Source organism: Suncus etruscus, chromosome 1 (assembly GCF_024139225.1).
Source record: "Suncus etruscus isolate mSunEtr1 chromosome 1, mSunEtr1.pri.cur, whole genome shotgun sequence".
NCBI classification, from domain to species: Eukaryota; Metazoa; Chordata; class Mammalia; order Eulipotyphla; family Soricidae; genus Suncus; species Suncus etruscus.
Window position 1 is genome coordinate 192,495,101 of NC_064848.1, and position 27,557 is coordinate 192,522,657.

General features: G+C 55.6%; 1 protein-coding gene across 1 annotated transcript; it reads right to left on the reverse strand.

The window, feature by feature from the left end:
- On the reverse strand, positions 1–25,595 carry ARHGAP27 (Rho GTPase activating protein 27). Its single transcript, XM_049781681.1, has 17 exons — positions 25,470–25,595; positions 23,348–24,001; positions 9,093–9,551; positions 8,047–8,229; positions 7,775–7,852; positions 7,604–7,687; positions 7,071–7,138; positions 6,411–6,501; positions 5,430–5,534; positions 2,681–2,779; positions 1,479–1,590; positions 1,250–1,372; positions 1,042–1,140; positions 853–930; positions 623–757; positions 277–382; positions 1–183 (listed from the first exon to the last, which is right to left on the reverse strand). The coding sequence occupies exons 2-17, from the start codon at positions 23,981–23,983 to the stop codon at positions 6–8; spliced, it is 2,634 nt and encodes an 877-aa protein (XP_049637638.1). The 5' UTR covers positions 23,984–24,001; positions 25,470–25,595; the 3' UTR covers positions 1–5.
- Positions 25,596–27,557: the final 1,962 nt, after the last annotated feature.

Consider the following 27,557-nt stretch of genomic DNA (forward strand, 5'->3'; position numbering starts at 1 on the left):
CGAGGTCAGTGCGGCCTGAAGATGTCAGCACACTGATGCAGGATGAACTCCACCACCTGGTTCTGGAACACCATGGTCATTGGCATGCTGCCTTCCTCCGTCTCGGGCCGCAGCAGCGTGGGCCCGAACACGATGGCCACGCTCTGTACCGACATGCGGTTCTCCTCCCCGTGCTCGATCACCCTGGGGGAAGGGGTGAGCCGCGTAGGGGTGAGTGTGGAGGGAATGAGGGTCCTGACAGATGCCCCCTCTCTGAGTCCCCGCTGCCCTCCTCACCTGCACAGGTGCTGGAAGAGCAGCCGGAGCGTATCGTGGTTAGGGGCTGGCAGGGAGCGCACCAGGTCGCGCATACAGCGGCTGCGTTGAGCCTGGTCCTGCAGCTCTGCAGATGCAAGAGAAGATGCATTAGGCGCTGATGGACTCTGGAGGGTGTCTGGGGTGGGCAGCTTCACCCCTGCACCTCCAACCCGGCCTCATTCCTATCTGCTCACCTCCACTGACCACACCACCCTCCTGTGACCTGCACACGCCTGGCTCCCTTAGCCCTCGAGGGCTACTCTCCTCTCATCCCTGCCTACCCAGTCCGACCCCTGCCCACCCCTCCTCTCCCCTGCAAGCTCACTGATGGCCGAGATGAACTGTCGAAAGTGCGAGAAGGGGAAAAGAGGTTCAGGCAGCTCTCGGAAGAAGAGTTTCAGGGCTCCAGTGATGACGTGGACATCCTCCCAGCGCCCATCGTCCAGGTCCAGCTTCTCATCTGCCGGAGATGGGGAGGTAAATAGGGGGGAGACTTAGCACCCCTTCCTTGAGGCCCTGGGGGTGTTGTGTGGCGTGGGGAGGGGCGGGCCTCACCGTGGTCCACCTTATAGCGCAGCTTCTGGATGGTGGCGAGGTTCCCGCTGATGCGGTACAGCCCATCGATGTCCAAGCCTGGGTAGTGATGGGGTGGGGAGGAGGCACAGATTTGGCTGATTTCCCCCCACCCCAAGGGTCCTGCTCGACACCACCCAACACCCCCTGGGCACCCGAAGAAAGGCCTACCTCGGGCCTCCACCGTCCGGATGCACTGCTGCACGAAGCGTGGCACCGGGCTCTTCTCGCGCTCGCACAGCTCGGCTAGTGGACACCCGAATACCTGGTCTGGGGGAGAGGCGGCTCAGCGCACACTGTCCCGTGCACCATGTACCATGCATCGTGTACCATGTACCGTGTACCCCATTCCCCACCGACCTGCGCCCCTTTCGGGTACCTTTGATGTAGCCCTTCTCCCGGAGAGCCTGCAGCGTGGGCCGCCTCTGCAGGAACTTGCGCAGCTTGAGCCGGACTCGGTGTAGGTCGCTTTCCAGGCCTCCGGGGCCCAGGGCGAGGCCAGCTGTCCCCAGGAAATGCACACGGGGCTCAGTTGGAGCCCCAGGGGATGGGGTTGCACCCCACCCCACCCCTGCCCACACCCCTGATGTCCCGTGCCCCGCCCACACCTGCACTCTGCTGCTCCTCCTTTTCTCTCCAGCTCCCCAAGTGCTCACTAGACCCGAAGTCCGCCACTGGGCTGCTCTCCCGGTGGTCCTCCTCGGGCGGGAGGTCTGCAGACTGGAGAAACAGGATTTCAGGAGAGGTAGAGCTTAGGGCCGGCTGAGGGGTTTTACAGAGGATGTGAGGGGCCCCAAATGTCCTTCTGGGATCACTCCCCAGCAGAAAGTTTTCTCCTTCCTAGAACAGTTGGTTTATGTCTTTCACCTGCCCTGGGGGAACCTCCCTAGCTCAGGGAGTTTTCTTGCTGGGTCATGGGCCAGCATTAATTACCTCCTTAGACCTAGAGTTCTACCTCTATGAATATGGCCAGTCACTGGCAGCCACTGTGGGGTCTCAGGAAACTAAGGTCCAAAAAGTCCCAGGTTGAGGGCTGGGGCAATAGCACAATGGTTGGGGCCGGGCGGTGGCGCTAAAGGTAAGGTGCCTGCCTTGCCTGCGCTAGCCTTGGACGGACCGCGGTTTGATCCCCCGGTGTCCCATATGGTCCCCCAAGCCAGGAGCAACTTCTGAGCACATAGCCAGGAGTAACCCCTGAGCGTTACTGGGTGTGGCCCAAAAAAACAAAAAAAAAACAAAAAAAAAACAAAAAAAAACAAAAAAAAAAAATAGCACAATGGTTGGGTGCTTGCCTTGCATGTGGCAGACGCAGGTTCTATCCCAAGTATCCTAAGCCTGCCAGGAGTGATTTCTGAGCAGAGTCAGGAGTAACCCCTTAGCGCCACCAGATGTGGCCTACACACCACCCCCACCCAAAATAAGTCCCAGATCGTTTTTCAGGTGAATGGCTTGGTGGTGGTGGGGGTGTCTGTTCATTTTTACTGTGTATTTATTTGTTAATCCAGACTGAAAAGGGGTAGACTCTTCAATGTCTGAAAAGACTATTTTCTAGTTTCACCCTGTCCTATTTCTCTAATACCTGACTTTTGGTCTGTCTCCCCTCCCCTGAAACTGGACAGTCTTCTAGAGGACCCTGGTAAACTGGAGGGGACTTGCTCCTGGAGGCTGGCCTCTGTTTTAGCAGCTCATGTACAGGGAGGGTTCCTGAGGAGCACCAGAGCCTGAGAGGACCCCAGTCCTCACAGATAAGGCACCTCTGCCCTGCATAGCTTCGGCTCCTGAACCCAACCACCCCCTCAGGTTTGCTTACCAGCTCCTGGATGCCTTGGGCAATAGCCTTGTGCCAGTTACTGATGATGGCCTCTGAGTCATGCTGGATCAGGTATTCAGAGCCATCTCGGCTCCGCAGCTGGAGGGACACAGATGAAGAGTCATTTCAAGCAGGGGTGATCTCTTTCTACTCCCCCACACTCCAGGATGCTGCAGGACCAGGGGTATTACCCCAGGCCAGATATTCTGCCTCATTAAAGCCTCACTGTGGGGGCCGGAGAGACAGCACAGTGGATAAGACACTTGCCTTGCACGCGACCTATCTGGGTTTGATTCCTGGCTCCCCAGATGGTTCCCTGAACCCCACCAGAAATGATTCCTGAGTGCAGAGCCAGGGAGTAACCTCTGAGCACATTGGGTGTGGCCCAAAAGCACATGAAAAAAGTCAAAGAGAAAAAGAAGCCTGTTTTTAGTATGAAGGAAAAACGGGCAGGACAGGTTTCTAGAAGTTTCTTTGTGGACACACAGCTTGTAAGGATGTCAATGTAGCCCAGCCCTTCAAGGCCTGTGTCAGGGACACATTTTCCTGAGCCCTTCCATCTCCTGAGCCACAGACTAAGCTCCTCCCTGGAGCACTGGCCAGCGAACTTGTGTGGACAGCAAAGAAAAGAGTCTGACTGACCCAGAGAAAACAAGTGCATCCTCCAACACACACACACACACACACACACACACACACACACACACACACACACACACACACACACACACGTGTGGGTGCTGGGGAACACTCTCCCCTCCAGAGCTAGGAAAAGCTGTCTGGCTGGACAAGGGCCCCAAGTCCCTTCCCTGGCCACCCAAGCATAGTCCTGTCAGTTCTGTTGTCTGGAATCCCTGGTGTGTGTATCACAACCCTAACACAGCAATAGGAGCAAAGGAAGAGGCAGGGAGGAGGAAGAACCTGAAAGTAAACAATAAGTCAAGAGGGAGGAGTCTGGAGCAGAGGTTTCCTTGCCTTGTAAGCATCTGAGCCCTGAGTTATAGTCCTGGCACCACCAAGAATATAAAGAAAAGAGACTGTAGAGATAGCACAGCAGTAGGGTAATTGCCTTACATGCTGCCAACCTGGGACAGACCTGGGCTCGATCTCCAGCATCCCATATGGCCCCCTGAACCTGCCAGGAGTGATTTCTGAGTGCAGAGCCAGGAGTAATCCCTGAGCCGGATGTGGCCCATAAAACAAACAAGCAAAACACACACACACACTCACACACACAGAAAAGTTTCAGGGCTGAAGAGATAGTACAGTAGGTAGGACACTCACCTAGCAAGCCACCAACCCGATTTAGATCCCCAGCACCTCGTAGGGTCCCTCAAAACTACCAGGAATGATCCCTGAGCTCAGAGCCAGGAGCAAGCCTTGAGCACAGCCAATTGTGGCACCAAATACAAAAAGATTTATCCAAGGGGAAACTTTCAGAGCTCAAATTCAGTGTCACTGCTCTGCCAAGAACCTTGTCCCCAGTCCCAGAGCATAACCCTTTGCATCCTCCCTTCCCCTATTATTTCTTGCCTCAATTAAAATAAAATTGGTACCTACTTGTCAGTTCCTCATATATAATAACAATGTGCAGCCACCTTGGTAACTTCAGAAACCCTTCCTTTAGGGACCACAAGATTCAGGGACACTGTGGGAAGTGACACTGCTAGGACCCACTGGAAGGATGTTCTTCCAGGTCAGACCAGGAATATTTCCTGGCACCTGTGATGCATCTATCTGCACCCCCCCCTTTTCTCTCCACTGTACCCTTTTTTTGTTTTTGTTTTTGTTTTTGGGCCACACCCAGAGGTGCTCAGGGGTTCCTCCTGGCTATCTGCTCAGAAATAGCTCTTGGCAGGCATGGGGGACCATATGGGACACCGAGATTCGAACCAACCACCTTAGGTCCTGGATCGGCTGCTTGCATGGCAAACACTGCTGTGCTATCTCTCCGGGCCCTCCACTGTACCCTTTTTCTGACTTACTCTGCATGGCCTTTTCATTTCCCTCTGCTGACCTATGTGGTTTTATCTTTTTCTTTTTCAGGGGATTACCCACCAAGTAGTACTTAGGAAGCCCAGGAGGCCATACCAGGGGTTCTTGTCCAGTGGCTCAGTGGAGGCTGGGGGATAAGAAACTGCTCAAGTCCTACAGTGTCAGGGTTTCCCAGGTCACCCCTGCAGTACTCCGGGGCCTCTAGGACTACATCCAGAGATGCTGGGGGACCACATGGTGCCAGGATCCAAGCTGGTCCTCAGGATCAGTGGCTGACCTCATAGAAGGCGAGTATCTTTCCCTCAGTACTCTCTCTTTCCAGTTCTTCACCTATATACATCACTGTTGTAGCTGCATCAGAACTTTGAGGATTGGGTTGAGAGGAGCTTGGAAAAAAAATAAAAACAGCAGGTGGCTGGTGGCTGGTATAGCTTGGTGAAATACCAGCGGCCTTGCTTAGACCCTGTTTGCTCCTCTCTGCCCAGCCAGTCCACACCCTAGGCAGCTCCCTGAGCAAGGCTGCACCTACAGTGTCAACAGACACAGAAGATTTCTCAGTCTCCATCAGTGCAGTCCCCAAAGACACTCATTGCTCGCCCTGTCCCTGCAGCCCAGCATGGGAGCTACAACTTATGAAATGAAGATGGTGAGGATGGTCCCCTGTGCCCTGAATTTCAGCTCTCCTACTTTGAGGTCTTCCTGGTGAGGAGCTGGCTCAGGACAGTCTCTTCTCCACCCCCCTGACCCCACTCACCTCCAACACATTCTTCTTGCTGGATTTGTCTTTGGGGGCCCAGGAGAGCAAGGCTCCCTTCAGCTCCACTGTGTACTCAGGGGTGGAGAGCTTGGAGGGCTGCCTCTGTGGGGGCCAGAGGAGAGGTGAAAGGTTATAGGGAGCTCTTAGCCCGAGTAGGCCCTTCCCACAACCAGGCTTCCTTGCTCGGTGCCAGGGATGGGGACACAATGTTGGTGGCTGGAAACAGGCTCCTAAAACCCAGAGATCCAGGAACTTATTTTTTCTTTCTTTCTTTCTTTCTTTCTTTCTTTCTTTCTTTCTTTCTTTCTTTCTTTCTTTCTTTCTTTCTTTCTTTCTTTCTTTCTTTCTTTCTTTCTTTCTTTCTTTCTTTCTTTCTTTCTTTCTTTCTTTCTTTCTTTCTTTCTTTCTTTTTTTTTTGGTGGGGCACACCTGGAAATACTCAGGGGTTACTCCAGGCTCTGTGCTCAGGAATTATTATTCCTGGCAGGCCCTGGGACCATATGGGATGCTGGGGATTGAATACAGATTTATGCCAGGCAAGCACCCTACCACTGCACTATCACTCTGGCACCAATTTTTTTTCCATTTTATTTATTGCTTTCTGCCTACCCCCAGGGTTCTGGGGGCCACCACATCCAGGGGCCAAACCTGAAGCTCTGTGTTCAAACGCTGTGCCCCAGCTCTATATGTCACTCCCCAACAACCCAGGTACCTCTTTAATCACCCCACAGGAGCCTGGGCCTGTTGGCTGGGCTCTCTGCTGCCTGGTGTCCAAAAGAGGCAAGAAAGACATAACAGGCTCCTCCATGTAAGCTAGAGCTACCTGCCTGCCCTTCACACCAAAGGAATGGAAGTGTCTGTCATTATTAATGTCGGCACCCCACAACACTCCTGTCCTTAGAGAGCCAGAAGCAGACACACACACACACACACAGTCACACACACTGGCCCCAGAGTATCTTGGGGCCCAGACCTTACCAGACCACCGGCTGAGGAGCTCTTGGAGTCTTTGAAGAAAGTCAGAACTCCTCCCTCCAGCACAGACCAGGAAGCGCTCCAGTGCTTCTTCCTAGGGATGAGAAGGGACAGTAAAAGCTCACTGGCTGCACTGAGGGCATTGCAGCCATGGAGCTGAAGATCCCCGGAAAGCTCTGGGGGCTGAATACATGCAGAGCCTCCATAGCCCCTGAGCACGGAGCCAGGAGCAAACCCCAGGCCAACTCCAGCCATAAAGGAAGAACTCAGCTCCTCCATGCGGTGGCCAACCATCTCTGCCCAGGTACTTTGGTGCCTCAGTGTCTCCTAGGGCCACTGGGAGAAGTTCCCAGCTCAAAAAATAAATAAATAAATAAATAAATAAATAAATAAATAAAATTCTGAGGCCCAGAGATAGAACAGAAGGCAGGATGCTTGCCTTGCATGCTGCCGACCAGATTTCAGTTCCCAGCGCTATATGTGATCCCTGAACCCCACTAGGTGAGATCTCAGAATGGAGAGCCAGGAATAAGCCCTGAACACTGCTAGGGGTATCCCCAAACAAATAAACAAAAAAATAAAAGGGGACATGCTCAATGAAGGAGGTTAGGAAGGCCCCTCAGATCCACCTGCTCTGCCCAGCTCAAGGAGATGGGTCCTCACCGGAGTCGCTTGCCCTTGTCTGCTGTCTTGGTGCGATTAAGCACACCAGCCTTGTCCAGGGTCTTGACCTGAGAGTGAGAAGGGAAAGTCGGTGTGTGTGTGGGGGGGGGGGGGCAGAAAAGGGGCAGCTATCTGGTGGGAAGAAGCTCATTGCCCCGAGTCAGCAGCTCCTGAAGTAGGGCAGGAGGTGCCCCTCTCTGTGCTGCTGCTGCTGCTGCTTCGAGGTGGTTCCATGCAATGACCCAGTTGCCAGCACCCTTCAGCCCCGTTTGGGCTGAATGAGGTCATTTAGCCCGCAGGAGGCCCAGGCTCAGTCCTGAGCAACACATTCCAGTTTCCTGAACACAAATTGTTGGAAGTAGCCCCTGAGCTCTGTTGAGTATGGCCCCCAAACAAAACCCCAAAACCTTCAGCCTAGATTTGTGCCAAGGACTCTGGGAGAGCTGTGTTCACCCAATCTCATCCTTGATGACCTCCAGGACTCTCCCAGCTTGTACTGTGGGGCTCTGCCAGGCCTACCTGGTATGTCTTACCTTTTCTTCAGGTGGCCTGGGCTGCGCTGGGCTCTCACTGTCCTGGCTGGATCTGGGGCTGCACCGTGGGGCAGGGATGGGGACCTGGGGAGAAAGCCCTGTCATCCAGGATGCTCCCTGTCATATGTGATGTTTCCTTCATCCACACACGCCCTCATCGCTGGCTCTTACCTGGGGCAGCTCCCAAGAGACAGAAGAGTCACTCGGGTTGTAGAAATAAGGCTTCCCGTGGTCCTCCACTCTCACCCACTGTGGAGGGGGGGGGGTGAGAGTGATCAGAGCCCCACCATCTCCGAGGTGAGGGGCAACTTCCAACCAGTGTCCAACTTAGCTCCAAGGGGATTGGAGAGGTTGGCTTGGAGTCCCCTGAGGTCCTCCAGTTTAGCAAATTCAGGTGAAGGGAAGCACCCCCAAGGTGTCTGGGTTCACCTGCTGCTGCTTACCTGTTCTAGGCTGAAGTGGTTGGTGTAGACTATCTGCCCATCGGCATCAGTGTGGCAAGACCAGCCAGGGGGAGCGACAAAGGGAGAATTGGGGCTCGGCTCACTGAAGGAGCCCACTGGGGAATAGTCCTCCTCCGGATAATTGACGAGCATCTCGGGGTAGTCGGTCTCAGGGGTAGGAGGCTGCAGGGAGCAGAAGACCAGTCAGAAAAGCTCAGAACACTGACAGACCTACTCTTCCCTTGAGACCAGAACCCAGCCCCTCAAATTTTTAAGGGCCTGTTAGCAGGAGATGGGGTTAGAGAAACCAAGCCCACTTCTAAAAAGGACCCTCCCCACCCCCAAAGAAGACCTGGTTCTGAAACCTCCTCACACTGGGGTGTGGGAGCCGGAGGCTGAGTCAGAGTGCTCAGAGATAGCCCCACCCCAGCCTTTGACAAGTGCCTGGTCCTCACCCTCTGGTCTCTGGGGATCTGTGTACAGCCAGAGGCAAGCCACGGTCCCGCCCATCTGCAGGCCTGACTCTACCCTCTGGCTGGGGTTCAGGGTCTGCTGGTAGCCCTGTCCGCACCCCAATCCCCACTCTGGTTGGGGGAGGGATCTGAGTTCAGCTCGGCCCACCTGCTAGTCCCACCCTCTAGGAAGGGTTGCTGTGGCCCCGCCCACCTCTGACTGGGGGCGTGGCTCGTGTGACCCCGCCCTCTCTCCTCACCCTCTGGTTGGAGGAGGAGTCTCCACTCAGCCCGCCCACCTTCAAGCCCCGCCCTCACCCTCTGATTGGAGAAGGCATCTCCATTTAGCCCGCCCACCTGCCAGGCTCCACCCTCACCATCTGGTTGGGAGGAGTCTCCATTCAGCCCACCCACCTGTCAGGCCCCGCCCTCACCCTCTGATTGGAGGAGGTATCTCAATTTGGTCCGCCCACCTTCCAAGCCCCGCCCTCACCCTCTGATTGGAGGAGCCGGCTCCTGCCAGGCCCGCCCTCACCCTCTGATTGGAGGAGGTCCCTACATTCAGCCCGCCCACCTGCCAGGCCCCACCCTCACCCTCTGGTCCCGGGGACTGCTCAGTCCCTGCTGCATCTCCGCCTCTTCTTGGGGCTCTTCCGCGGCTTCGCAGGTGGCGGGATCGCGCTCCGCCTCGTCCTCCCAGGCAGTCTCGCCCGTCAGCTGGTTGTAGAAGAACACCCGTTGGCTCTCCTCATCCCAGTACTGACCCCACTCGGTGCTGAGGCTCTCGTGACTGCCCACCGAGGCCCGGGACGTGGCTGGGCTGGCGGCGCCCTCGGCAGCCTCGAAGGGGGACTCCCAGGTGGTCACGCCCGTGTCAGGGTTGTAGTAGTAGGGCCGCCCCGTGTCCGCGTCCGTGTGTGTCTCCCACACCGGGCCGGGTGGGGGTGCTGGGGCTGGGGCTGGAGCTGGGGCTGGATCAGGGTCGGGCGCGGGCGGTGTGGCCGGAGGCTGCCTCTGGATGTTGGCATACACGGGCTCCTTGTTGTCGCCCACCTGCGGGGAGAGAGGGTGATGTGACCTTCAGGACAAGTCCAGGACCCACATGGCCAAAGTTCCCTCCTGGACGCTGCTCACGTCTCATCTCCTCGTGTCAAGAGTGAGGAGGGTTCTAAAAGTTCTTTGTACAGTGTTAAGTAAATGCCCCAGATATGTGAGGCAATGACACTCATTATTTATTAGCGATAATAAAATGCTGATAACCGAGTTCTCCCAGCTATGTTCTTCCAGGGGTGAATCAAAGGGGGGCAGGAACAGAGAAGTGGCTGGGATGATCCCTTATAGTGCCCATTCGGGTTCCACGGTTGCAACCCCTAACTGGAGCCCTGGAGCTCCAGAACTGGGATAGCACCATTCTGGGTGGCGCCCAAGAGAATCGCTGCAGGTAGACCTTGCAGGCCTCCAAATCAAATCCAGAGAAGGGGAGGATAAAAGTGGGTAGAGAACAGGAACCCCTCCCTCCAGAAGGAAAAAAAAACAGGGTCTGGGGAGCTGGGCCCTGGGTTGAGAATGCAGGGGAGTGTGAAGGACAAAGTCTGAGCCCTGTTCAGTGCAGGGCCCCTGGCTCCCCTCCAGCTTCCTTTCTGCCACTCCTTGGCTCTTCTGAACTTTAAACTCTGGTAGCAGCAATAGGTCTTGCTGGAGGCCCCCACCCTCTGCTGGGCCTCCTACACAGCCCGCCCTTGCCCAGCACCACCCCTTTCCACCTGGCTGACCCCTATTCCTTCTCTAGTTCTCAGCTCTGATGTCAAGTTCCAGAGCTTTCCAGAGATTTCTCCTAGGTACCCTCCACACCCAGTCCCAAACTCTCAGTTCATGAAGTGTGGGTGGGAATAGATAGAGCTGGAGGTGAGGACGGAGAACTAAGCCCTGGGATACCAGGCAGCAGGAAGGCCCCCTCTTTAATCCTGTCGCTGGCAGAAGGGGAGCTGGCAGATGGCAGGGCTTGTCTCTTTTGGGGCTGGCAGACCCCATTCTTTCAGCAGAGGTCTTTCTCTTGCTGCATCCTAAGGCTGCATTTGGTTTCATTTCAGTTTTCCTCTCTGTTTCAGAGCTTTGTTGTTTGCACGTTAAACCTTGCTAGCAACCAGAAAGGTCCCTTTGTGGCCGGATGGCTTCATTCAACTGCAAACACCCCAGCAATCCTGCTCACCACAGTTTTGGGGGCCTTAAGCAAGTGCCTAAGAAATTGTTCTTTGTCCCAGCAAGAGAGCACCAAGCTGTGTGCTAAGCAGTAGGTGTGTGTGTGTGTGTGTGTGTGTGTGTGTGTGTGTGTGTGTGTGTATGTTAGAACAGGTTCCAGGCATGTTGGGAGAATGGGGAGAATAGCCCTTCACCCCATTGTGCAGCTGAGTAGGAGCCCTCCAGCTTCTCCTTTCTCCCCACCCACAAACTGCCTTCCTTAGGCAACCAGGATCCCAGCCACATAGTCACGGGTGGCCAGGACTCCCCCAACACACATACTGCAGACTCCTGCAAGCTCCATCCTCTCCACCGGTGCTCCCAAGCCCCCAGTGCACCACCTCTGGGCCCCCTGCCAGTCTGTCTGTCTGTCTGTCTGAGCTACTCTTTTCCTGCAGGCAGGAGCTTTTTCTTTGTTTTGTTTTGGGCCACACCCAATGGTATTCAGGTGTACTCTTGACTCTGCTCTCAGAAATTACTCCTCCAGGCTCAGGAACCATAGGGGATGCTGGGGATCAGATCTGGGTTGGCCTCATGCAAGGCAAACGTCCTACCTGCTGTTCTATCTATCACTTGGCCTGGACAGGAGTTTCTTGAGAGCACAACACCCTGAGAGTCTGATGAAATGACCCTGGGCGATGGACTTAAACTACTGCATCTATGAAACTCATAGCAGTCCTTGTGCTGAGGAGACTGGGGTATAGTTTAGGGCAACCTCTGGGAAGGGCCTGACACAGCACAGGGAGAGAAGACCAGGGGGTCCTGACCATACCTGCACCCACAGGGCAGTGGCTAGGGGGTCCAAGAACTGCAGAGAGCAGCTCTTTGGGGACAGAAATGGCCACCACCAAGCTGTCTACTTAGGGACCCCTGCAGAGGTCTGTGCAGAGGAGTTGGGCAAATCCAATCTGGGTTCCCAGGGAAGCAGCACCTGTGCCAGGACAGCAGGTCAAAGTCCCCCTGATGTCCTAGAGCACAGCACCCATGGAGTCAGATGCCCTACTTCTCCCACTGGAGCCAGTATGTCTGTGACATCCCATCAATGCCTGTATATTTATATACAGGGGCTTTATATTCTGGGGCTCTCTGTTTACCCCGTGAGGAGTTAAGATGAGGGACTTTCCTCTCTCACTGTCTTCCAATAGACAAGCAGAGGCAGGGCCTTCCTGAGGGCCTGACTAGGGGGCCCAGACCCCAGCCATGCTAGAGGCAGAGGGGACCCCGCCAGGAAAGAGGAAGTGGTCTTCCTGCCTCAGTTCTCTCCCCAGACCCAGCTACCCACCCCTTCCTAGATCACCTCCAGCCTCCACTGCCCCCCTGTGCCTGTGAGGAAAAGCTGATGGCTCTTCCCCGCTCAAATGTGGCCTCTCCGGTCCCTTTGCCTTCACACGGGTGGGGCCTGGAGCAGGGAAGGTGGAAGGAGACGGCGTCCCAGCATCCAGGATGTTTCACACTCAGAACCCAGCCAAGCCAGTGGGTGGAGGCCGATAGTGGCCTTGGCCCCACAGGGTCCCCTGCCAGCCCCCGATGCCATAGGACCCTACCTCTCCCCGCAGAGCCCGGCTCTGCCTCCTGGTCAGCCTGGCAATCATGTCCACCATCCAGGCCCCTCCGGGCAGGTCTGGGGGAGGAGGCTGGGCTCGGGCAGCCCAGCTGGCAGAGGAGGGCAACAAGGAAACAAGAAGTTGCTTCGAGATGGCGGGAGGCAGAGCCTCCAGCCCATTTCCTGTCGGTGCTGCGGAAGTGCTGCCGGCGAGAGAAGGGGCTGCGGTGGTGGGGGAGCCCAGATCAGGGTTGTTTCCATGCTTGCAGGGACACAGCCTCTGCTCACCCATGGGCCCACAGTGCGGCGGGATCGGCCACAGATCTGGGGGGCTGGGTGCTCGGCAGACGGGCACAAGCCTGCCCAGGCCGTGATCGGTTCTCAAGCCCCTGAGATGGGCTGGGAAAGAGGAAGAGGGTTCCGGAGAGGAGAGAGTCTGGGGAGCAGTGGCTACAACCCCCAGACTGAGTTCTGCCCCTCCTCACTTGCCATCTGGGTGAATAGCTACTTGCCACAGTCACCAGTGTGCCTTGCTTCCCTTGAGCCTCTGAAGACCCAGAGGAGGGGACAAATCTAGGTGACAGCTCAAGCCAGGTACCTTGAGCTCAGCCTGACCCAGGCAGGGTGCGTTGGCCCTTGCAAACCATGGGGTCTCCCTGCACTCCTTGGAAGTACTTCCTTGGGGCTCTAATGCCAGGCGGCACCACCAGTGGTAGTTGCCAGCACCAGGTCAACTCAGATCCCTCTTCTCAGTGCCCCTTGCTCCATTTCAGTGCTCCTGTCCCTAGACCTAGCTCTCCTGTCCCTTCCAGGCCACTGTGAACTCTGGAATGAGGCACCAAGCAGAACCTGGCATGGTGGGCATTTGGGGAGTGGGTCAGTTGGGGAGACCATTGCCAGAGATGGTCTGGGTCCTATGCCTTCCTCGGTCCTCAAAAGTCCCAGAGCCATTCCCCAACTCTGGGCCTCCAGACCCTGAAAGAGACCAACCCCCTGAAAAGGCCGGAATCCTCACCCCTATCATACCACACTGCTGCCAGGAGACATGGGCACACGTCCATATACCCATGTATGCATGTAGATATATGAATGTCCACACAGACACAGCCTACATTGCCTCCACTGAGTGCCAGGAACACACACACATAGACACCCATGTATGGGCATACACATATGAGAGATACAAGAGAAATGTGGTCAGGAGGGGGAGAGAGGCAGGCAGGCGGGGAACTAGGCTTTGCCACGGAGTTGTGGGTACAGGGGACCACAGCACAGGCCACCAGCATCCAGTTGGGCAGGAGGCGGGGCCTGCAGTGTTCCAGCCAGTTTCAGGCTCTGGCCTCTCCTCCCTATTGTGCTTCCTTCCCCACCATGGGGCTATGACCACAGAGATGCTTTGGCTTGGAGGCCACAAGTTGGGAAGTATCGGGGCAGAATGAGCGTGTCCTTCAGCCTCACCCGTTCCCTCTTGCTCTCCTAACTGGGCTGGATTGTGAGCAGTAGCAAGAATGGCACTGCAGGGGCTGGGAAGGTGGCGCTAGAGGTAAGGTGTCTGCCTTGCAAGCGCTAGCCAAGGAAGGACCGCGGTTCGATCCCCCCCCCCCCCCGACATCCCATATGGTCCCCTCAAGCCAGGGGCAATTTCTGAGCTCATAGCCAGGAGTAACCCCTGAGCGTCAAAAGAGTGTGGCCCCCAAAAAAAAAAAAACCAAAAAAAAAAAAAAAAAAAAAAAAAGAATTGCATTGCAGAGGGGCCAGAGAGATAGCATGGAGGTAAGGCATTTGCCTGGCATGCAGAAGGTTGGTGGTTCGAATCCACGCATCCCATATGGTTCCCAGAGCCTGCCAGGAGTGATTTCTGAGTGTAGAGCCAATAGTGACCCAAAACCAAAAAAAAAAAAAAAAAAAAAAGAATTGTACTGCTGGGGGTTTGGGGAGTAGGAGGCAGGATCTTTACCACTACCCTCCCTGCTCTCTGCCCAACCTTGGGGGCTAATGTGTACTCAGAACCCAGTTCCTGGGGGTCCCTCCCTGGCCTCCAGGACAGAGCCCAGTCCTGCTCAGGATCTGCCCTCATCCTGGGCCAGGAGAGCTATGTGTGTGTGTGGGTGGGTGGGGGGGGTTGCAGGTACTCAAGCCTCAGAATTCTGGGGAAGCCACATGTGGTCCCACCCGAGTCTGAGTAACCGGTTTGGGTTGGGGCTGTCCTGTGGGTCACCAGCTGGTCACCAGAAGGAGACTAACCAGCTCTGAGGTAGGTGTGTGCATGTGTGGGTGTGTATATGTGTGCATATGTGTGGGTGTATGCCTATAGATATGTGTATATATGACCGTATGTGTGTGTATTTGTGGGTGTGTATATGTGTGTGTGTGAGAGAGAGAGAGATAGAGAGAGGGGGGAGAGAGAGAGAGACAGAGAGAGAGAGAAAGAGAGTGCTTGGGTCTGGGGCAGGAGCTTCCTTTGATTGGAAGGAGGGAAGCCTGGATCAGAAGCAGCCTTGTTTCCAGGCTGACTATTTCCCCCTGGGTGATCTGAATAGAGCTTGCGGGCACAGCCCATGCGGGCTGGTCTCTGAGGCTGTGCCCGCAGACACTGGTTCCCACAGGATATGGGGAAGAGGGCAGGATTGCACTTCTGCTTTCTGGCTCCAGGTTGGACTCTGGCCCATCCCGGGGCTGCCTGTGGGGCGAGTTTGGCAGGGCACACCCCCACACACCCCCACCTACACCCACACCTATACCCCACACCTCCCACACACACTCCTGCTCACCCTCAGATGCATGGGACAGCTCTCCCAGAGTGCAGTCAGGGTTTTTCCATCCTAACCAGAGACCCCAGGCCTCCCTCTAGCTCAGTAGAGACCTCCTTGGCCCAGGAACAACATCATCTCTCCATTTCTCTGATATTTTAACCAATGTAAGGGCTCAACACAGAAAAGGTGCTTCCATGTATCTCCTCTTTTGGAGTCAAATTTCTGCTGTGTGTGTGTGTGTGTGTGTGTGTGTGTGTGTGTGTGTGTGTGTGTGTGTGTGTGTATGTGTGTCTGCTGTATCCAGCCATGCTCAGGGTTTACTCTTGACTCTGCACTCAGATATCATTCCTGGCAGGCTTGGGGGACCAAACGAGGTGCCAGAGATCTCATGGGTTGGTTCTTAGGTGGATTCAGGAATAAACCTGAGAGCCCGGGCAGAGTTCAAATGTTAGAGCCCGTGACCTGTGTGTGAGTCTGTGTGCATGTGTCCTCCCTATACCACAGTGAGTAGGCCCAGGAGGCCATGTGTGGCTCCTACAGATTCAGTTTCAAAGAAAATTAGTTTTCATTTTGTCAGATGTCATATGGCTTTGTGACAATGGAGAAAAACACCCTTTTTAAGAAATGCTAGAATTTCTAGGGAGGAAATACAAAGTCCCAAACCAATCATTCCCCACAAAGGCAAAGAATAAACATGGGCCAATGACACTTATCACATTGGAGTAGCAGGTAAAATTATACCTGTTTTAATGTTTAGGTTTTTTGTTCAGAAATATTTCTAAGGGGCCGGAGAGATAGCATGGAGGTAAGGTGTTTGCCTTTCATGCAGAAGGTTGGTGGTTTGAATCCCGGCATCCCATATGATCCCCTGAGCCTGCCAGGAGTGATTTCTGGGTGTAGAACCAGGAGGAACCCCTGAGCACTGCCGGGTGTGACCCAAACCCCCCCCCCCAAAATATTTCTAAGAAAAAGCAAGGGGCTTAGAGGAAGAGCATAGGCTCTTAAATTTAGAGTAATATTTAGATATTTAGAGTATTATTTAAATACTCAGATTTAGAGTAACGCCAGCAAGGACACGTGTAGCCAGGAGTTCAAACCCCAGTGTGTCCCATGAATATCCAGCGCTCATGGCAATTAAGTGGCACCATAAGCAATTTTTGGCCACTTGGCAGCCAGGCATATCACCCCTGATGAACACTTAAAGAAAAGGTATTAGGGATCTGAACATTTTGTTCAGGGGCTTGCACCTTGAGCATCCTAAACAACATAACACAAGCCTGAGTGAGCGAGCACACAGTACACTGATGTCCATCCTCTCCTGAGCACTAGGACAGAAATATGTGAGCACTACAGCCAGTTCTCTGTGTGGCACCTGGTCATTGTAGCCCCAAAAGACAAAAGCAAAAGCAAAACAAAACAACAAAACAACCAAAAACCTAAAACCAAAAGCCAGTAAACAGGATGTGCCTGTTTATATGTGGCATGGCCTGTGTATATGAGGACCTGGTTTCTGTCCCTGGGGCTACAACAAAATAAGATAAACAAACAACAACAAAAAAACAAAACAAGATTAGGCTGGAGAGATAGTACCGAAGGGTAAGGCACTTATCCCGCATGCAGCTGACCCAGGTTTGATCCCAGGCACCCCATATGGTTCCCTGAGCATCACCAGAATTGCTGAGTGCAATTAATAAGCCAGAAATAAGCCCCAAACTTCACTGTGTCCCAAGAATATCAACAACAACATCATCATCATCATCATCATCATCATATCATCATCATCATCATCATCATCATCATCAAGAAAATGTCCACCAAAGTGGCTGCTTTAGATTATGCTAGAGAAGACAGGGGCTCTGAGACTTCCATCTGATCAGAAGATTAAGCAGAAAGTTTCTGCCCCTGGGAGGGCAAACACAGTGAGTAAGGAGGAAAAGATTCCAAACCGGAGGAGCCAGTCTGAGCTTACAGGCAAGGCAGGGAAGAGGCACCATCATGCCCCAACCAGATTCTGCAAGGGGCATCTTGGGACTGCACAGTTCAGAGAATCAGAGGAAGCAATGGGAAAAAGGAGAAAGGAGAAAAATCCCCACTAAGCACAGCCTGGAAAGAAAGTGCTTGCACCACCACCAGGGAGGGAGAAGTCACTGGGGAGTTGGGGACAGTGGTAGATTGGGGTGACAGGTGGGTTCTAGGAGGAGAGTCGAGGGAATTAACAGTAGCCCCTTGGAATGAAAGGGAAAGTTCATGGTGAATCTTCAAGGCCAGCTGGGCTGAGTCAAAATCTAAGCAGTACCAATTTGTTTGGGGGAAGGTAAGCAGACAGAGGGTCAGAGAAGTGGGTAGTGGCTTGCCTTAAACGGGGCCGGCTGACCAGGGTTCAATCCCTGGCATTCCATATGGTCCTCCTAAACTCCACCAGGAGTCACTCCTGAGCATAGAGCCATTAAACACTTCTGGGGATGGCTCCCAAACAAAAATAAAAATTTAAAAGGCAACATGAAAGATCAGAGATCACTTGGGTTTTAAAATATGAGATCGTATATACTTTCTATTTTTATTATTTATTTGTTTATTTTTATTCTGGAGCCATACCTGGTGGTGCTCAGGGGTTACTCCCAGCTTTGTGATCAGAAATTGCCCCTGGCAGACTCAGGGGACCATATGGGATGCAAAGAATGGAACCCGGGTCCGTCCTGGGTTGGCCACAGACAAGGCAAACATCCTACCGCTGTGCTATCATTGTAGCCTTCATATATACTTTTTAAAAAGTCACAATGGGACTGGAGAGGTAGCACAACAGTAGGGCATTTGCCTTGCATGCAGCTGACCCAGGACAGATGGTAGTGTGAATCCCAGCACCCCATATGGTTTCCTGAGCCAGCCAGAAGCGATTTCTGAATGCAGAGCTGGGAGTAACCCCTGAGCACCACCGGGTGTGACCCCCCCCCCAAAAAAAAAGGTCACAAAGGATGGGGCTGGAGAGACAGTACATCAGAAAGGCATTTTCATTTTATGCAGCTCACCGGGATTCGATTCCCAGCATCCCATATGGTCCCCTGAGCACCATCAGGAGTAATCCCTAAGCAAAGAGCCAGGAGAAAGCCCTGAGCATCCAAAACTAAAACCAAAATAAATTAAAAAAAAATAATAACAAAGCACTAAACTGAGCCTACTCGTGGTTCTGTGGTAGAGTGCAAGCCTAGTTTTTTGCCCAGCAAAACAAAACAAAAACAAAAACAAATGAGTGATTATGTAAATAAAGAAAAGCAGGGCCCGGAGAGATAGCACAGCGGCCTTTGCCTTGCAAGCAGCCGATCCAGGACCAAAGGTGATTGGTTCGAATCCTGGTATATATATATATATATATATATAGGTTCAAATCCTGGTGTCCCCGATGGTCCCCCGTGCCTGCCAGGAGCTATTTCTGAGCAGACAGCCAGGAGTAACCCCTGAGCACTGCCGGGTGTGACCCAAAAACTAAAAAAAAATTAAAATAAAAAAATAAAGAAAAGCATAGAATTATAGAAAAGAAAAAAAAGAAAAAAGAACGTGACTGTGATGACAGATGTTACTGAAGTAATTGATCCCTGCCACCCCATCCCACTCAGCGCTGTCTCAGAAAACACAGACGCCATGAAGGCACAAGCAGAGCTGAAAGGGGAAGCTCTGAGCGGGAGATTTAATAAGGCACCGTCAGAATTGGAATCAGAGACGGAAGCAGGAGAAGCTGCAGAGGAAGTGTGAGCCGACGGATCAGGAAATGGGACGAATCCACCCCGCAAATAGCACAGAGCAGCCCTCTGCTCTGTGAGAAGCGGAAAACCACAAAGAAAACCAAAATAACACTGAAAAGTGGAAATTTGGGTCACTGGAGGAGAAATATAAAGAAGGCTTTCCTAATTAAGATATGAAGTGGGTGTGGACTTCGCCCAAGAATTAGCTGAAACCATAAAGATGATTCAAGTGGATGAGAAAAAGTCTGCCCTGCAGCAGAGACCTGGTGCCCCAGGGCCATGGGTTCACTTTGAACCCCTCAGACTCTCTATGACCTCTCCTGGCCCCCCTTCTGGTTCCCAGAGCTGGCTGGGGCTCCTCCATGCATCCCCAAAGCCTTCCACAGACACACTGGTCAGAAAACTGTGTTTGGGGGCTGGAGCAGTGGCACAAGTGCGTCTGCCTTGCACGCGCTAAACTAGGACGGACCTCGGTTCAATCCCCCAGCGTCCAATATGGTCCACCAAGCCAGGAGCAATTTCTGGCCACAGAGCCTGGAGTAACCCCTGAACATCATCTGGTGTGGCCCCGAAACCAAAAAATCAAACCAACAAGCCAACCAAAAAAAACCCCAAAAACAAAACAAAAAAACTGTGCTGGCCAGTCTGTCTTTGGAAGCTGCACCCAACTGGTGTGGCGGGGTTCACTTGTCAGGCCTGAGTTAGGCACTGCTTTCACATAATCACGAAGACCGAAAGGTAGAAGGGACCGGAAGGAGGACGCAGTTCTGGACAGAAACTCTCCCAGGCCCAGACAATGAACCAGAGTTTTCTTCAGCCAGGCAAACCTCACCCTCCCAAGTTCCCTATTGTTTAAGTGTTTGGAATGGGGTTAAGCTGCCTTCAAAGCTCGGCTGGTGCTGTGTCAAGCTGATCTAGGGGTGTGGGGCCCCATGAGGACTCTGCTGGCTACATTTGGGGAGAGTTCAGCCTAGCGCTGGGGCAACTCAGGGACCTAGATAGCGACCCTCGACACTCCCAGCTGCAAACCTCCAGACATGGTGTGCTGAGGATATTTGGGCCACTGTGCAGGGACCCTTCCTCTATTTGGAAAGTCCCAGAATTTTCTCGAGAACCCTGGGCCCCAGCTCCCAGACACCCCTGGACTCCTGCCTGGAACCCACACATGAGCCTCAGTTACCCTGCTAAGAACCCCCAGGGCAGCCCTTGCCCAGGATATGGCCCTGAGCAAGCTCCAGTCCCCACTGGCCCACAGGACACAAAGCCCAGAGTTAGGGCAGAGAAAACAGATCCAGAGGAAGGATCTGGAAGGAAGTGGGGAGGCCCTGGGCTGAGAGAACCAGAGATTGACTGAATGGAGGGGAGCCCCAAACTCATTGAAGGTGTGGAGTAAGGATAGACAGACCCTGCAGTCTGCAGCTTTATGAGCCAGGCTAGAGGTTGGGTGAGTGTGGGTGAAACTCCCCACACCCCAAGACTGCTTCCTGTCTGCAGGGCTATTGCCCTCACCAACCCTCTTTCCAGAGGCCCCTAAGGGGCGTCCTGAAGAGTCTAAGTCCAGCTTGCTCATCTCTGTTAGGCCAGCTGTAGGGCTGTCCTTGGAATCTATCCCAGAAAGTGGGTGCCCTGCCCTGCTGGGTCTAGAGGAAAGGGGTGACAGCAGAGGCTGGGAAGGAGGAGTGGGGAACAGAAAGGGGGGAGAGGGCCTGGTCCACCCCTCCAGTCCTGACCCTTGCAGGCTAGGGGCACTCACAGAGGTGGAGGATGTCGTTCGGCCGGCTGGTCCTGCCCAGCCCAGCCCGGTGCAGGTGTGCAAGTGCCGGAAAGTGCCTCGCCCCACACTGCCCGAATGCTCCTCCCCGGCCAAGGTCCGGCAGGGGGCGGGGCCAGTGCCTGTCCCTGCCCCACCTCAGGGCCTCAGATGACCGCACCCTGGAATCCCCTGAAAGCCCCACCAGGGGGTGTGAGGGGGCAGCCTCTGGGAGGAGTCGAAGAGGGGGTGTGAGTGCTGGGTCCCACCCTGCCGGTCACTGCCACCTCCTAGCTGCTTGACCTTGAGGGCAACCCCTAAACCTCTCGGAACCCTGTTTGCATCTACCCACGCCTGCCTTCCCAGCAAGGCCAAATCAGGGGCAGGGCAGGTGCGCTAAGCCCTGTACCACTTCTCTAGGTCTGCAGGTCCCCAGAAATCACTTTGCAGGCAGGAGAACTCCCCCACCCATTTCCTTGGGCACCCCAAGGTTTCCCAGCCCAGCCTGGAATAATCTCTGAGCACAGCACCAGGATTAGCTCCTAAACACCAGCGAATGTGGCTAATGGGTGGGTGGGTAGGGGTCACCCTTTGAGCCTGTCCCCTTGCCTTGCTGGCCAAGACCCCCTTTTCCCCTAGTCTAGTATTATACAGATACCCTGGCTCCCATCATCCTTACATCTTTGCCACCCATCATCTGACCACAACTGGGTACCCCCGCGCACCTTCTGGCAGAGAGCCCTGCTCCCCAGGAACTTTGGCCAGGAAAAGAGGGGCTCTGGGCACTGACCCCCGCGTTCGGGTTTGTCCCCATACATGCTGAATGTATTCTTCAACCTGGTCACCAGAGGGCGATACGTTCCTCGCAAAACTGGGCGACTGAGCAGACCCAGAGGAAAGGCCAGTAGCAGTCGGGCATAATCGTGCAAGGTACATCTTGGTCATGGAGGTGTGCCCAATTCCCCCACTTATCCACGGCCGCAACAACCTACTCCTCAGGCTTCCAGTAAGGGTTCAGGGGAGGGAAGACCTGGAGCCAGCATCCTGGACGTGCCCCTGAACTCCAGGCCTCCTTGTAAAGTCACTGAATGTGACTAGGAAGAACACAAGGAGAAGTAGACCTAGCAAACTTCAGGAGTTCTCCACGACACCCCTCACCCCTTTGGGGCTAAAGGCTAAATGGCAACCCTATAGACGCAGATTCTGTGCCCCCCGACCCGGACCCCACACACACGCACACATGGCCTCTGCCAGAAAGCTCCCAATTTCAAAATGTCAGGGTTGCCTGCAAGATTATGAGCATGCAAGTATTTTAAAAACACTCTGGGTACAGAAGGTAAAGCGTCTGCCTTGCACGCATCTGACCAGGGTTTGATCCTTGGTATCTTACAGGGTCTCCTGAGCACTGCCAGGAGTAACTGCTGCGTGCAGAACCAGGAGTAAGCCCTGAGCATCGCTAGGTATGGCCACCAAAGAACACTGATAACAACCCCCAATTTCACTCTATGGGGAGAAGAGATAGTACAGCAGGCACCTAGCAACCAGGTTCAATCCCTCGAGTCCTATTAGATCCCCTGAACACCATCAGGAGTAATTCCTGAGTGCAGAATCAGGGATAAGCCCTGAGCACCACCAGGTGGGGAATCAGAAACAATCAACCCCAGCAAAAAATTAAAATGAAAAAAAAAATAAACGTACTCTTATTTTCAGTTTCCCAAATTAACTGGGATTCTGGGGTGAGGGAGGTGGGGATGGGGAGAAAAACCCCTCGCTGTAACTGGGCAGCTTCCTGAAACATCAAAGGTGAAAAAAGGAGTAAAAAAGGAACCGAAAGGTTGGAAGCAGACAAAAGGGAAATGGCCCCTGACTTTCACATCCAGTATTTCGCTCAGGCCCCTAGACGCGAGTGAGAAAGAAAGAAAGAAAGAAAGAAAGATGAAGCAGCTTTCAGAGGTGCGTCCCATCTCCAATTTCGTAGCACTGGGTATGGTTCCGATTTGAGAGCCAACCTGGAGCCCACGGGAGCCAGAGAGAGTCCAACCGTCCCGCAAGGATGAGAGGGAAGGGGTGCCCTTGCAACCAACCCAGTTTGCATTATTTATTATTATTATTATTATTATTATTATTATTATTATTATTATTATTATTATTATTATTAGTTTTTGGGCCACACCCGGCAGCGCCCAGGGGTTCCTCCTGTCTCTACACTCAGAAATCGCGCCTGGCATGCTCAGGGGACTATATGGGATGCCAGGATTCGAACCACCGTCCTTCTGCATACAAGACAAACGTCCTATCTCCATGCTATCTCTCCGGTCCCCCCAGTTTGCATTATTTGCAGCCAAACACAGATCTTCTGAATGGGAGAAACGAAACCCGTCGACGACCTCATGTCAGGTCAATAGAGAGAGAATCTTGAAACCACTGAGTCAGGGAAGCCTTTGGGCTCCAGGAGCACTGCTAATTAATTGCTTGCTTAATTGCTTAATTAATTAATTTTGTTTTGTTTTGTTTTTGGGCCACACCCGGTGGTGCTCAGGGTTTACTCCTGGCTGTCTGCTCAGAAATAGCTCCTGGCAGGCACGGGGGACCCTATGGGACACCGGGATTCGAACCAACCACCTTTGGTCCTGGATCGGCTGCTTGCCAGGCAAACGCCACTGTGCTATTAATTAATTAATTAATTAACTAACGGTGCACCTGTTGTGCCAGTCGAGATCGCGGGGGATCCCATCCCAAGGCTCAGTGGAGCTGGCCCCTCACCCCCCCCAGGGACCCCAGCTCCGAGGGCGCATTTGCAGCCTCCCCACCGCCCGCCCAGGACGTACCTGCTCGGGGCGCACATCCCGGATGGCCTCGTAGACGTTCTCGGAGTCGCTGCGCGCCAGGGGCCGGGGGCACACCCACGAGCCGGCCACGCTGCAGGCCTTGAAGCCGCCGCCGCTCCCTAGCAGGCCGGCCGGAGGCGCGGCGGCGGCGCGTGCCAGGTCGTCCAGGGACTGCGCGGGCCGCACGGGCGCCGCGGGCCGCGTGTACAGGCAGGCGGGGGCCAGGCCCGGGGCCAGGCTGCTCCGCTGGGGCGCCGCGGGGCGCCGCCGCCGCGACGGGACGCCCAGGGAGCCCGCGCGGCCCCGGGGCTCGGGGGGCGCGGGCGAGCTCACGAAGCGGTAGTCGTAGGCCAGCGGCTCGGGGACGACGATCGCGGGGCTCGGGGCCGGCGCCGGGCACGGCGGGGCGGGCGCGGGGTCGCCGAGCGCGGGCAGCTCCCGCACGTACTGCGCGGGCAGGTAGAAGGGGCGGCCGCCGGGCTCGCGCCGCACGTGCCACCAGTGCTCGGTGCTGCGGCGCAGCAGGCGGTAGCGCTCGTTGGGCTGGATGGCCACCCGGCGCCCGTCCTTGCCCGTGTACTCGTAGGGGTGCTCCACCAGCACGTACACGTCCCCCTCCACGTCGGCCGCCGCCATCGCGGCCGCGACGTTTCTCTGTGGACGACAGACGGCGGGGAAGGGGCGCCCGGGTCAGCCCGAAGGAAACCGACTGCGCCCCAAGGGTGGACGATCTGGCTTCGAGGGTCTGGGCTGCGCGCAACCTGTGTTGTGTGTGCATTCCCATCTCAAGTCTGTCTGTCTGCCTGTCCGTCTGTCAATCTGTCTGTCTGTCTGTCTGTCTGTCTGTCTGTCTGTCTCTCCCTCCCATATGGGGGGCCGTGGGACTAGGGATGTCGTTCAAATGGTTGGAACTCATCATGCTCTGCCTGCCGGATACCCGGGTTAGATCCCAGGCCCTGCCAAATCAAGTTCCATTCAGAGCGACTCACATCCTCTTCTCTCCTCCAGCACCTTGGTGGGAGTAGCCTCCAACCCTCTCATGCTGTCCCCTAGAGTCAGTCACCCACTGTGGTCCCAAAACAAATCAAGAATAAAATAGGGGCATGTGGATAAATAAAGTCACCCATAGATAGGGTTCGTATTTTAGGAGTTCACAGTGTAGGGATTAGGACCCCCCCTCCCCTTTCCATCCCTGGAGTCACTTCAATCTCTTGGTGGAGGGATTGTAGGCAAATCTGGCCTTGGTTCAGAGAGGGGCAGTGCCCTATAATGTGGGCATCACATTTCCCTGTAAATTGAACGCTCCTCACTTTCCTTCTGGGAACAGCTGCCCACTCCTCCCCACCCCTAAGTCTGCCCGCAATGGGAATGTGTGTCCGCTGGCTGGGCCACCTCTCTGCAAGTGTCTGGGGGAGGGTGCTGGGATGGGATGGGCGTCCCAAACTTCTCACCACTGGGAATGTCCCTGCCCTCTTTAGCCCAAGGGCTTTGGTATGAGGGGCTGGACCTGCAGAGGCCGCAGAACCGGTTCTCTCGGTTTCTCTTTCCTTCCCCAAAGGCCTCACCTCCATGGCGAACCCCCAGTGGCCCGCCCAGACCGGCTGCACGGACTGCTCCCACCTCCCACTGGGAGGACCCAGCCTCCTCCTGCCTGCCAGTGGCCTTGTATCCGCTCTGCTGGACAGTGTGACTTGTGACTGCCTCTGGCCTGGCGCTCATCGAATCCCAAGGTCTGGGGAAGGCCCAGCCGGACTTCCTCTGGGGAAGGGCCAGCCAGGCTGTGGGGACCCTAGGGGGGGGGCGCTGGGGAGGAGCCACAGAGCAGCGCCCTTCATCCAAGCCCTCCCTCAAAGTGGCTGGTCCTTCCAACCTCCTACCTGGTCATACCCCCTGCCCTCAGCGGGGAGGTCCCAGAGGAGCTGAGAACCAGCCAAAAAACAGGGACCAGGGACGGGCAAGGGGGAGCATAGCCCTTCTCTACTTACTGTCTGCCAGGGGAAGGGGTAAACTGAGTCACAGAGCATGCTGACCTCTGGAAGGGGCAGGGCCAGGAAGTTGCCTCGACTGAAGCCCTGGACCCCAGGGAGGATCCCGCTAGCGGATTTCTCGGACCCCTACTTACTCGCGTCCGCAGGGGGGCCTTGGGGAGCCCATGGGCTGGATGGGCGGAGCAGTTGGCGTGGGCAGCTCAGGCCGTGGCCATCGCCCTGGGCGGGGCTTCCACGGGCCGCGGAATCTCGGGGGAGCTGAAGCTGTCAAGGGGAGCAAGAGGGCAATTAGCAGGGGTGCAGCCAGTCCCCCCCCCTGTACCCCGTCCTCCCCCTGCTGCTATGTGCTGCGATTCCAGGGAGGCTGCGGCACTGCGGACAGACAGGGCTTGTGAGCCAGCGGGGTGGGTCGCAGGGAGCGGGGTGGAGATGGGGGCACCTCTCCCCGTGCCTGCCCCGACCCCCGGGGGGATTTGTGGTTCCCTCGCCCCCCCCAAGGATGCCACATTTGGCTCGTAGTAATTTCTCCCGGCTTTTCCCACAAGCAAGCTCGTGTGCACCCCGAATCCCAGCCATCGGCACTTTCAGAGGGCTGACTGCGGGCAGTGTCTGCCGGCCGGCCACCTCCTCCCTTCCCAGGCTCGGCAGAGGCGCCCGGGGTCACAAGCCCACCCGAGCGAGCAAGCAAGCACCGGGGCTCAGGTCGGGCGGGAACACTGCCTTGGCTCCCGGAGATGGGGTGGGTGGGGAGTGAGGATGGGGAACCCGAGGGTGGAGGAGCGGAGAGGATCGCTGGGGGCACCGGCAAGGGCAGGCCGGTCGCCCGAAGGTGCCCCTGTCCACTGCCGAGGACGCAAATCACAGCGGTGCCAACGCAGGGTGGGCCGGGTCAGGGCCCCAGGTTGGCCTGGACAGAGGCCAGGCCGTCCCGCGCCTCTCCTCCCCGCAGACAAGATCCATCCCGCGTTCCCCCAGCCCCGGGGCGCAGGGTCCAGCCCAGGGGAGAAGACGCGCCGGGTCCCGGGCCGGGCGGACCCACCCCCGCTCCCGCCGGGGCTCGGCACCTCGAGGCCGGGGTCGCGGGCCTTGTGTCTGTCCACTCTCCGGCCAGGCGCGCTCGATTGTCCGCCGCCGGCCGGCTCCCGCGCTGCGGTGTTTCCTGTTCAACAATTTAGCTCGGGCGGAGAGCGCTCGGCAGAACTTCCTCCCGGCCTGGCCTGCCGGGGCTGGGCTGCGGCAGGGAGACAATCCCCGGTGTCCTGGCTTCCTGTCCCCTCTGGGCCGGGCCAGCGTCCCAGGAGCACAGACGCCACCCCCTCCCTCTGCACCTCCCGGGCTCTTGGGCCACACCTGACTGTCTTCCGGGAGTGGGGTGGGTGGGTGGAGGCGCTGGGCCGGGAGGTGGGATGAGGGACCAGAGGTTCCCCCCACCTTTCCTACTTGGAAGCAGATTTCCGAACCCCAGCCCTTGATCCAGTCACAGAGGAGGTTGCCTCCTGTCTGAACCCGGGCCAGCCCGAATCGCTGAGCTCTGCGTCAGCTGAGGACAGTGGCACTTACCTCGCAGGCTGGGAAGGAAGGAAGGAAGCAGCCAAGCACAGCATTTGTGAAACGTTTTGTACCAAGTCCCCCACAGCACTCCCGGGGCTGCCTACAGGGAGCCAAACGCTGTGGGCTGCTGGGGAGGGAAACCAGGAGGGTTTCGGACCCAGGGGCAGCTCCCAGTCTTGACCTCAAGCTGGGGGGTCCAGGGGGGCATCCTACAGACTCCTCTGAGATCCCCATTCACTGTCCCTGGAGGTAAGGCTTGAGGGCAGCTGAGCCACGGGACACCTCGAGGGACCCTTTGGAGAAGAGATCTACAGGAAAAGGCAGAAGCCTTAGGTAAGTTCCTGGGAAGGGGCTACTTTCCTTTGTTCCCCAGTAGGCATTGACTGTGCCTCTGTGGGGTGTCCAGGGGTTCTCCATAAACTTAAGGCCACTTTGTGCCCTAAAACTCTACGTCCAACTTGAATCCACTCAAAGAGCATCCCTGCTGAGTTGCCCTCTCCTCTGATGTTGGTGTGAGCAACTCCCCAAATCCCTCACACCTTCATCCACGGGAGGCCAGGACCAGGGTTCACCCACCCCCTTAGGGCCAGGGGTGTGCCTGTGGAACGAGTGGCTCGAGTTCTCCCCAGACCAGTGTCCGCGTTCAAATGACTCAGCCGTGAGACAAGATT

What these genes read in the sequence shown, in the direction of transcription:
- ARHGAP27 (XM_049781681.1), bottom strand. Translation starts at nt 23,983, where the DNA reads ATGGCGGCGGCCGACGTGGAGGGGGACGTGTACGTGCTGGTGGAGCAC. An exon ending in GCAGTCCCCGGGACCAGAGG is followed by an intron (nt 8,230 to 9,092) that starts GTGAGGGTGGGG and finishes TGCTCCCTGCAG; the next exon opens with CCTCCTACCCCTGAGACCGA. An exon ending in GCTCCTCAGCCGGTGGTCTG is followed by an intron (nt 5,535 to 6,410) that starts GTAAGGTCTGGG and finishes TGGCCCCCACAG; the next exon opens with AGGCAGCCCTCCAAGCTCTC.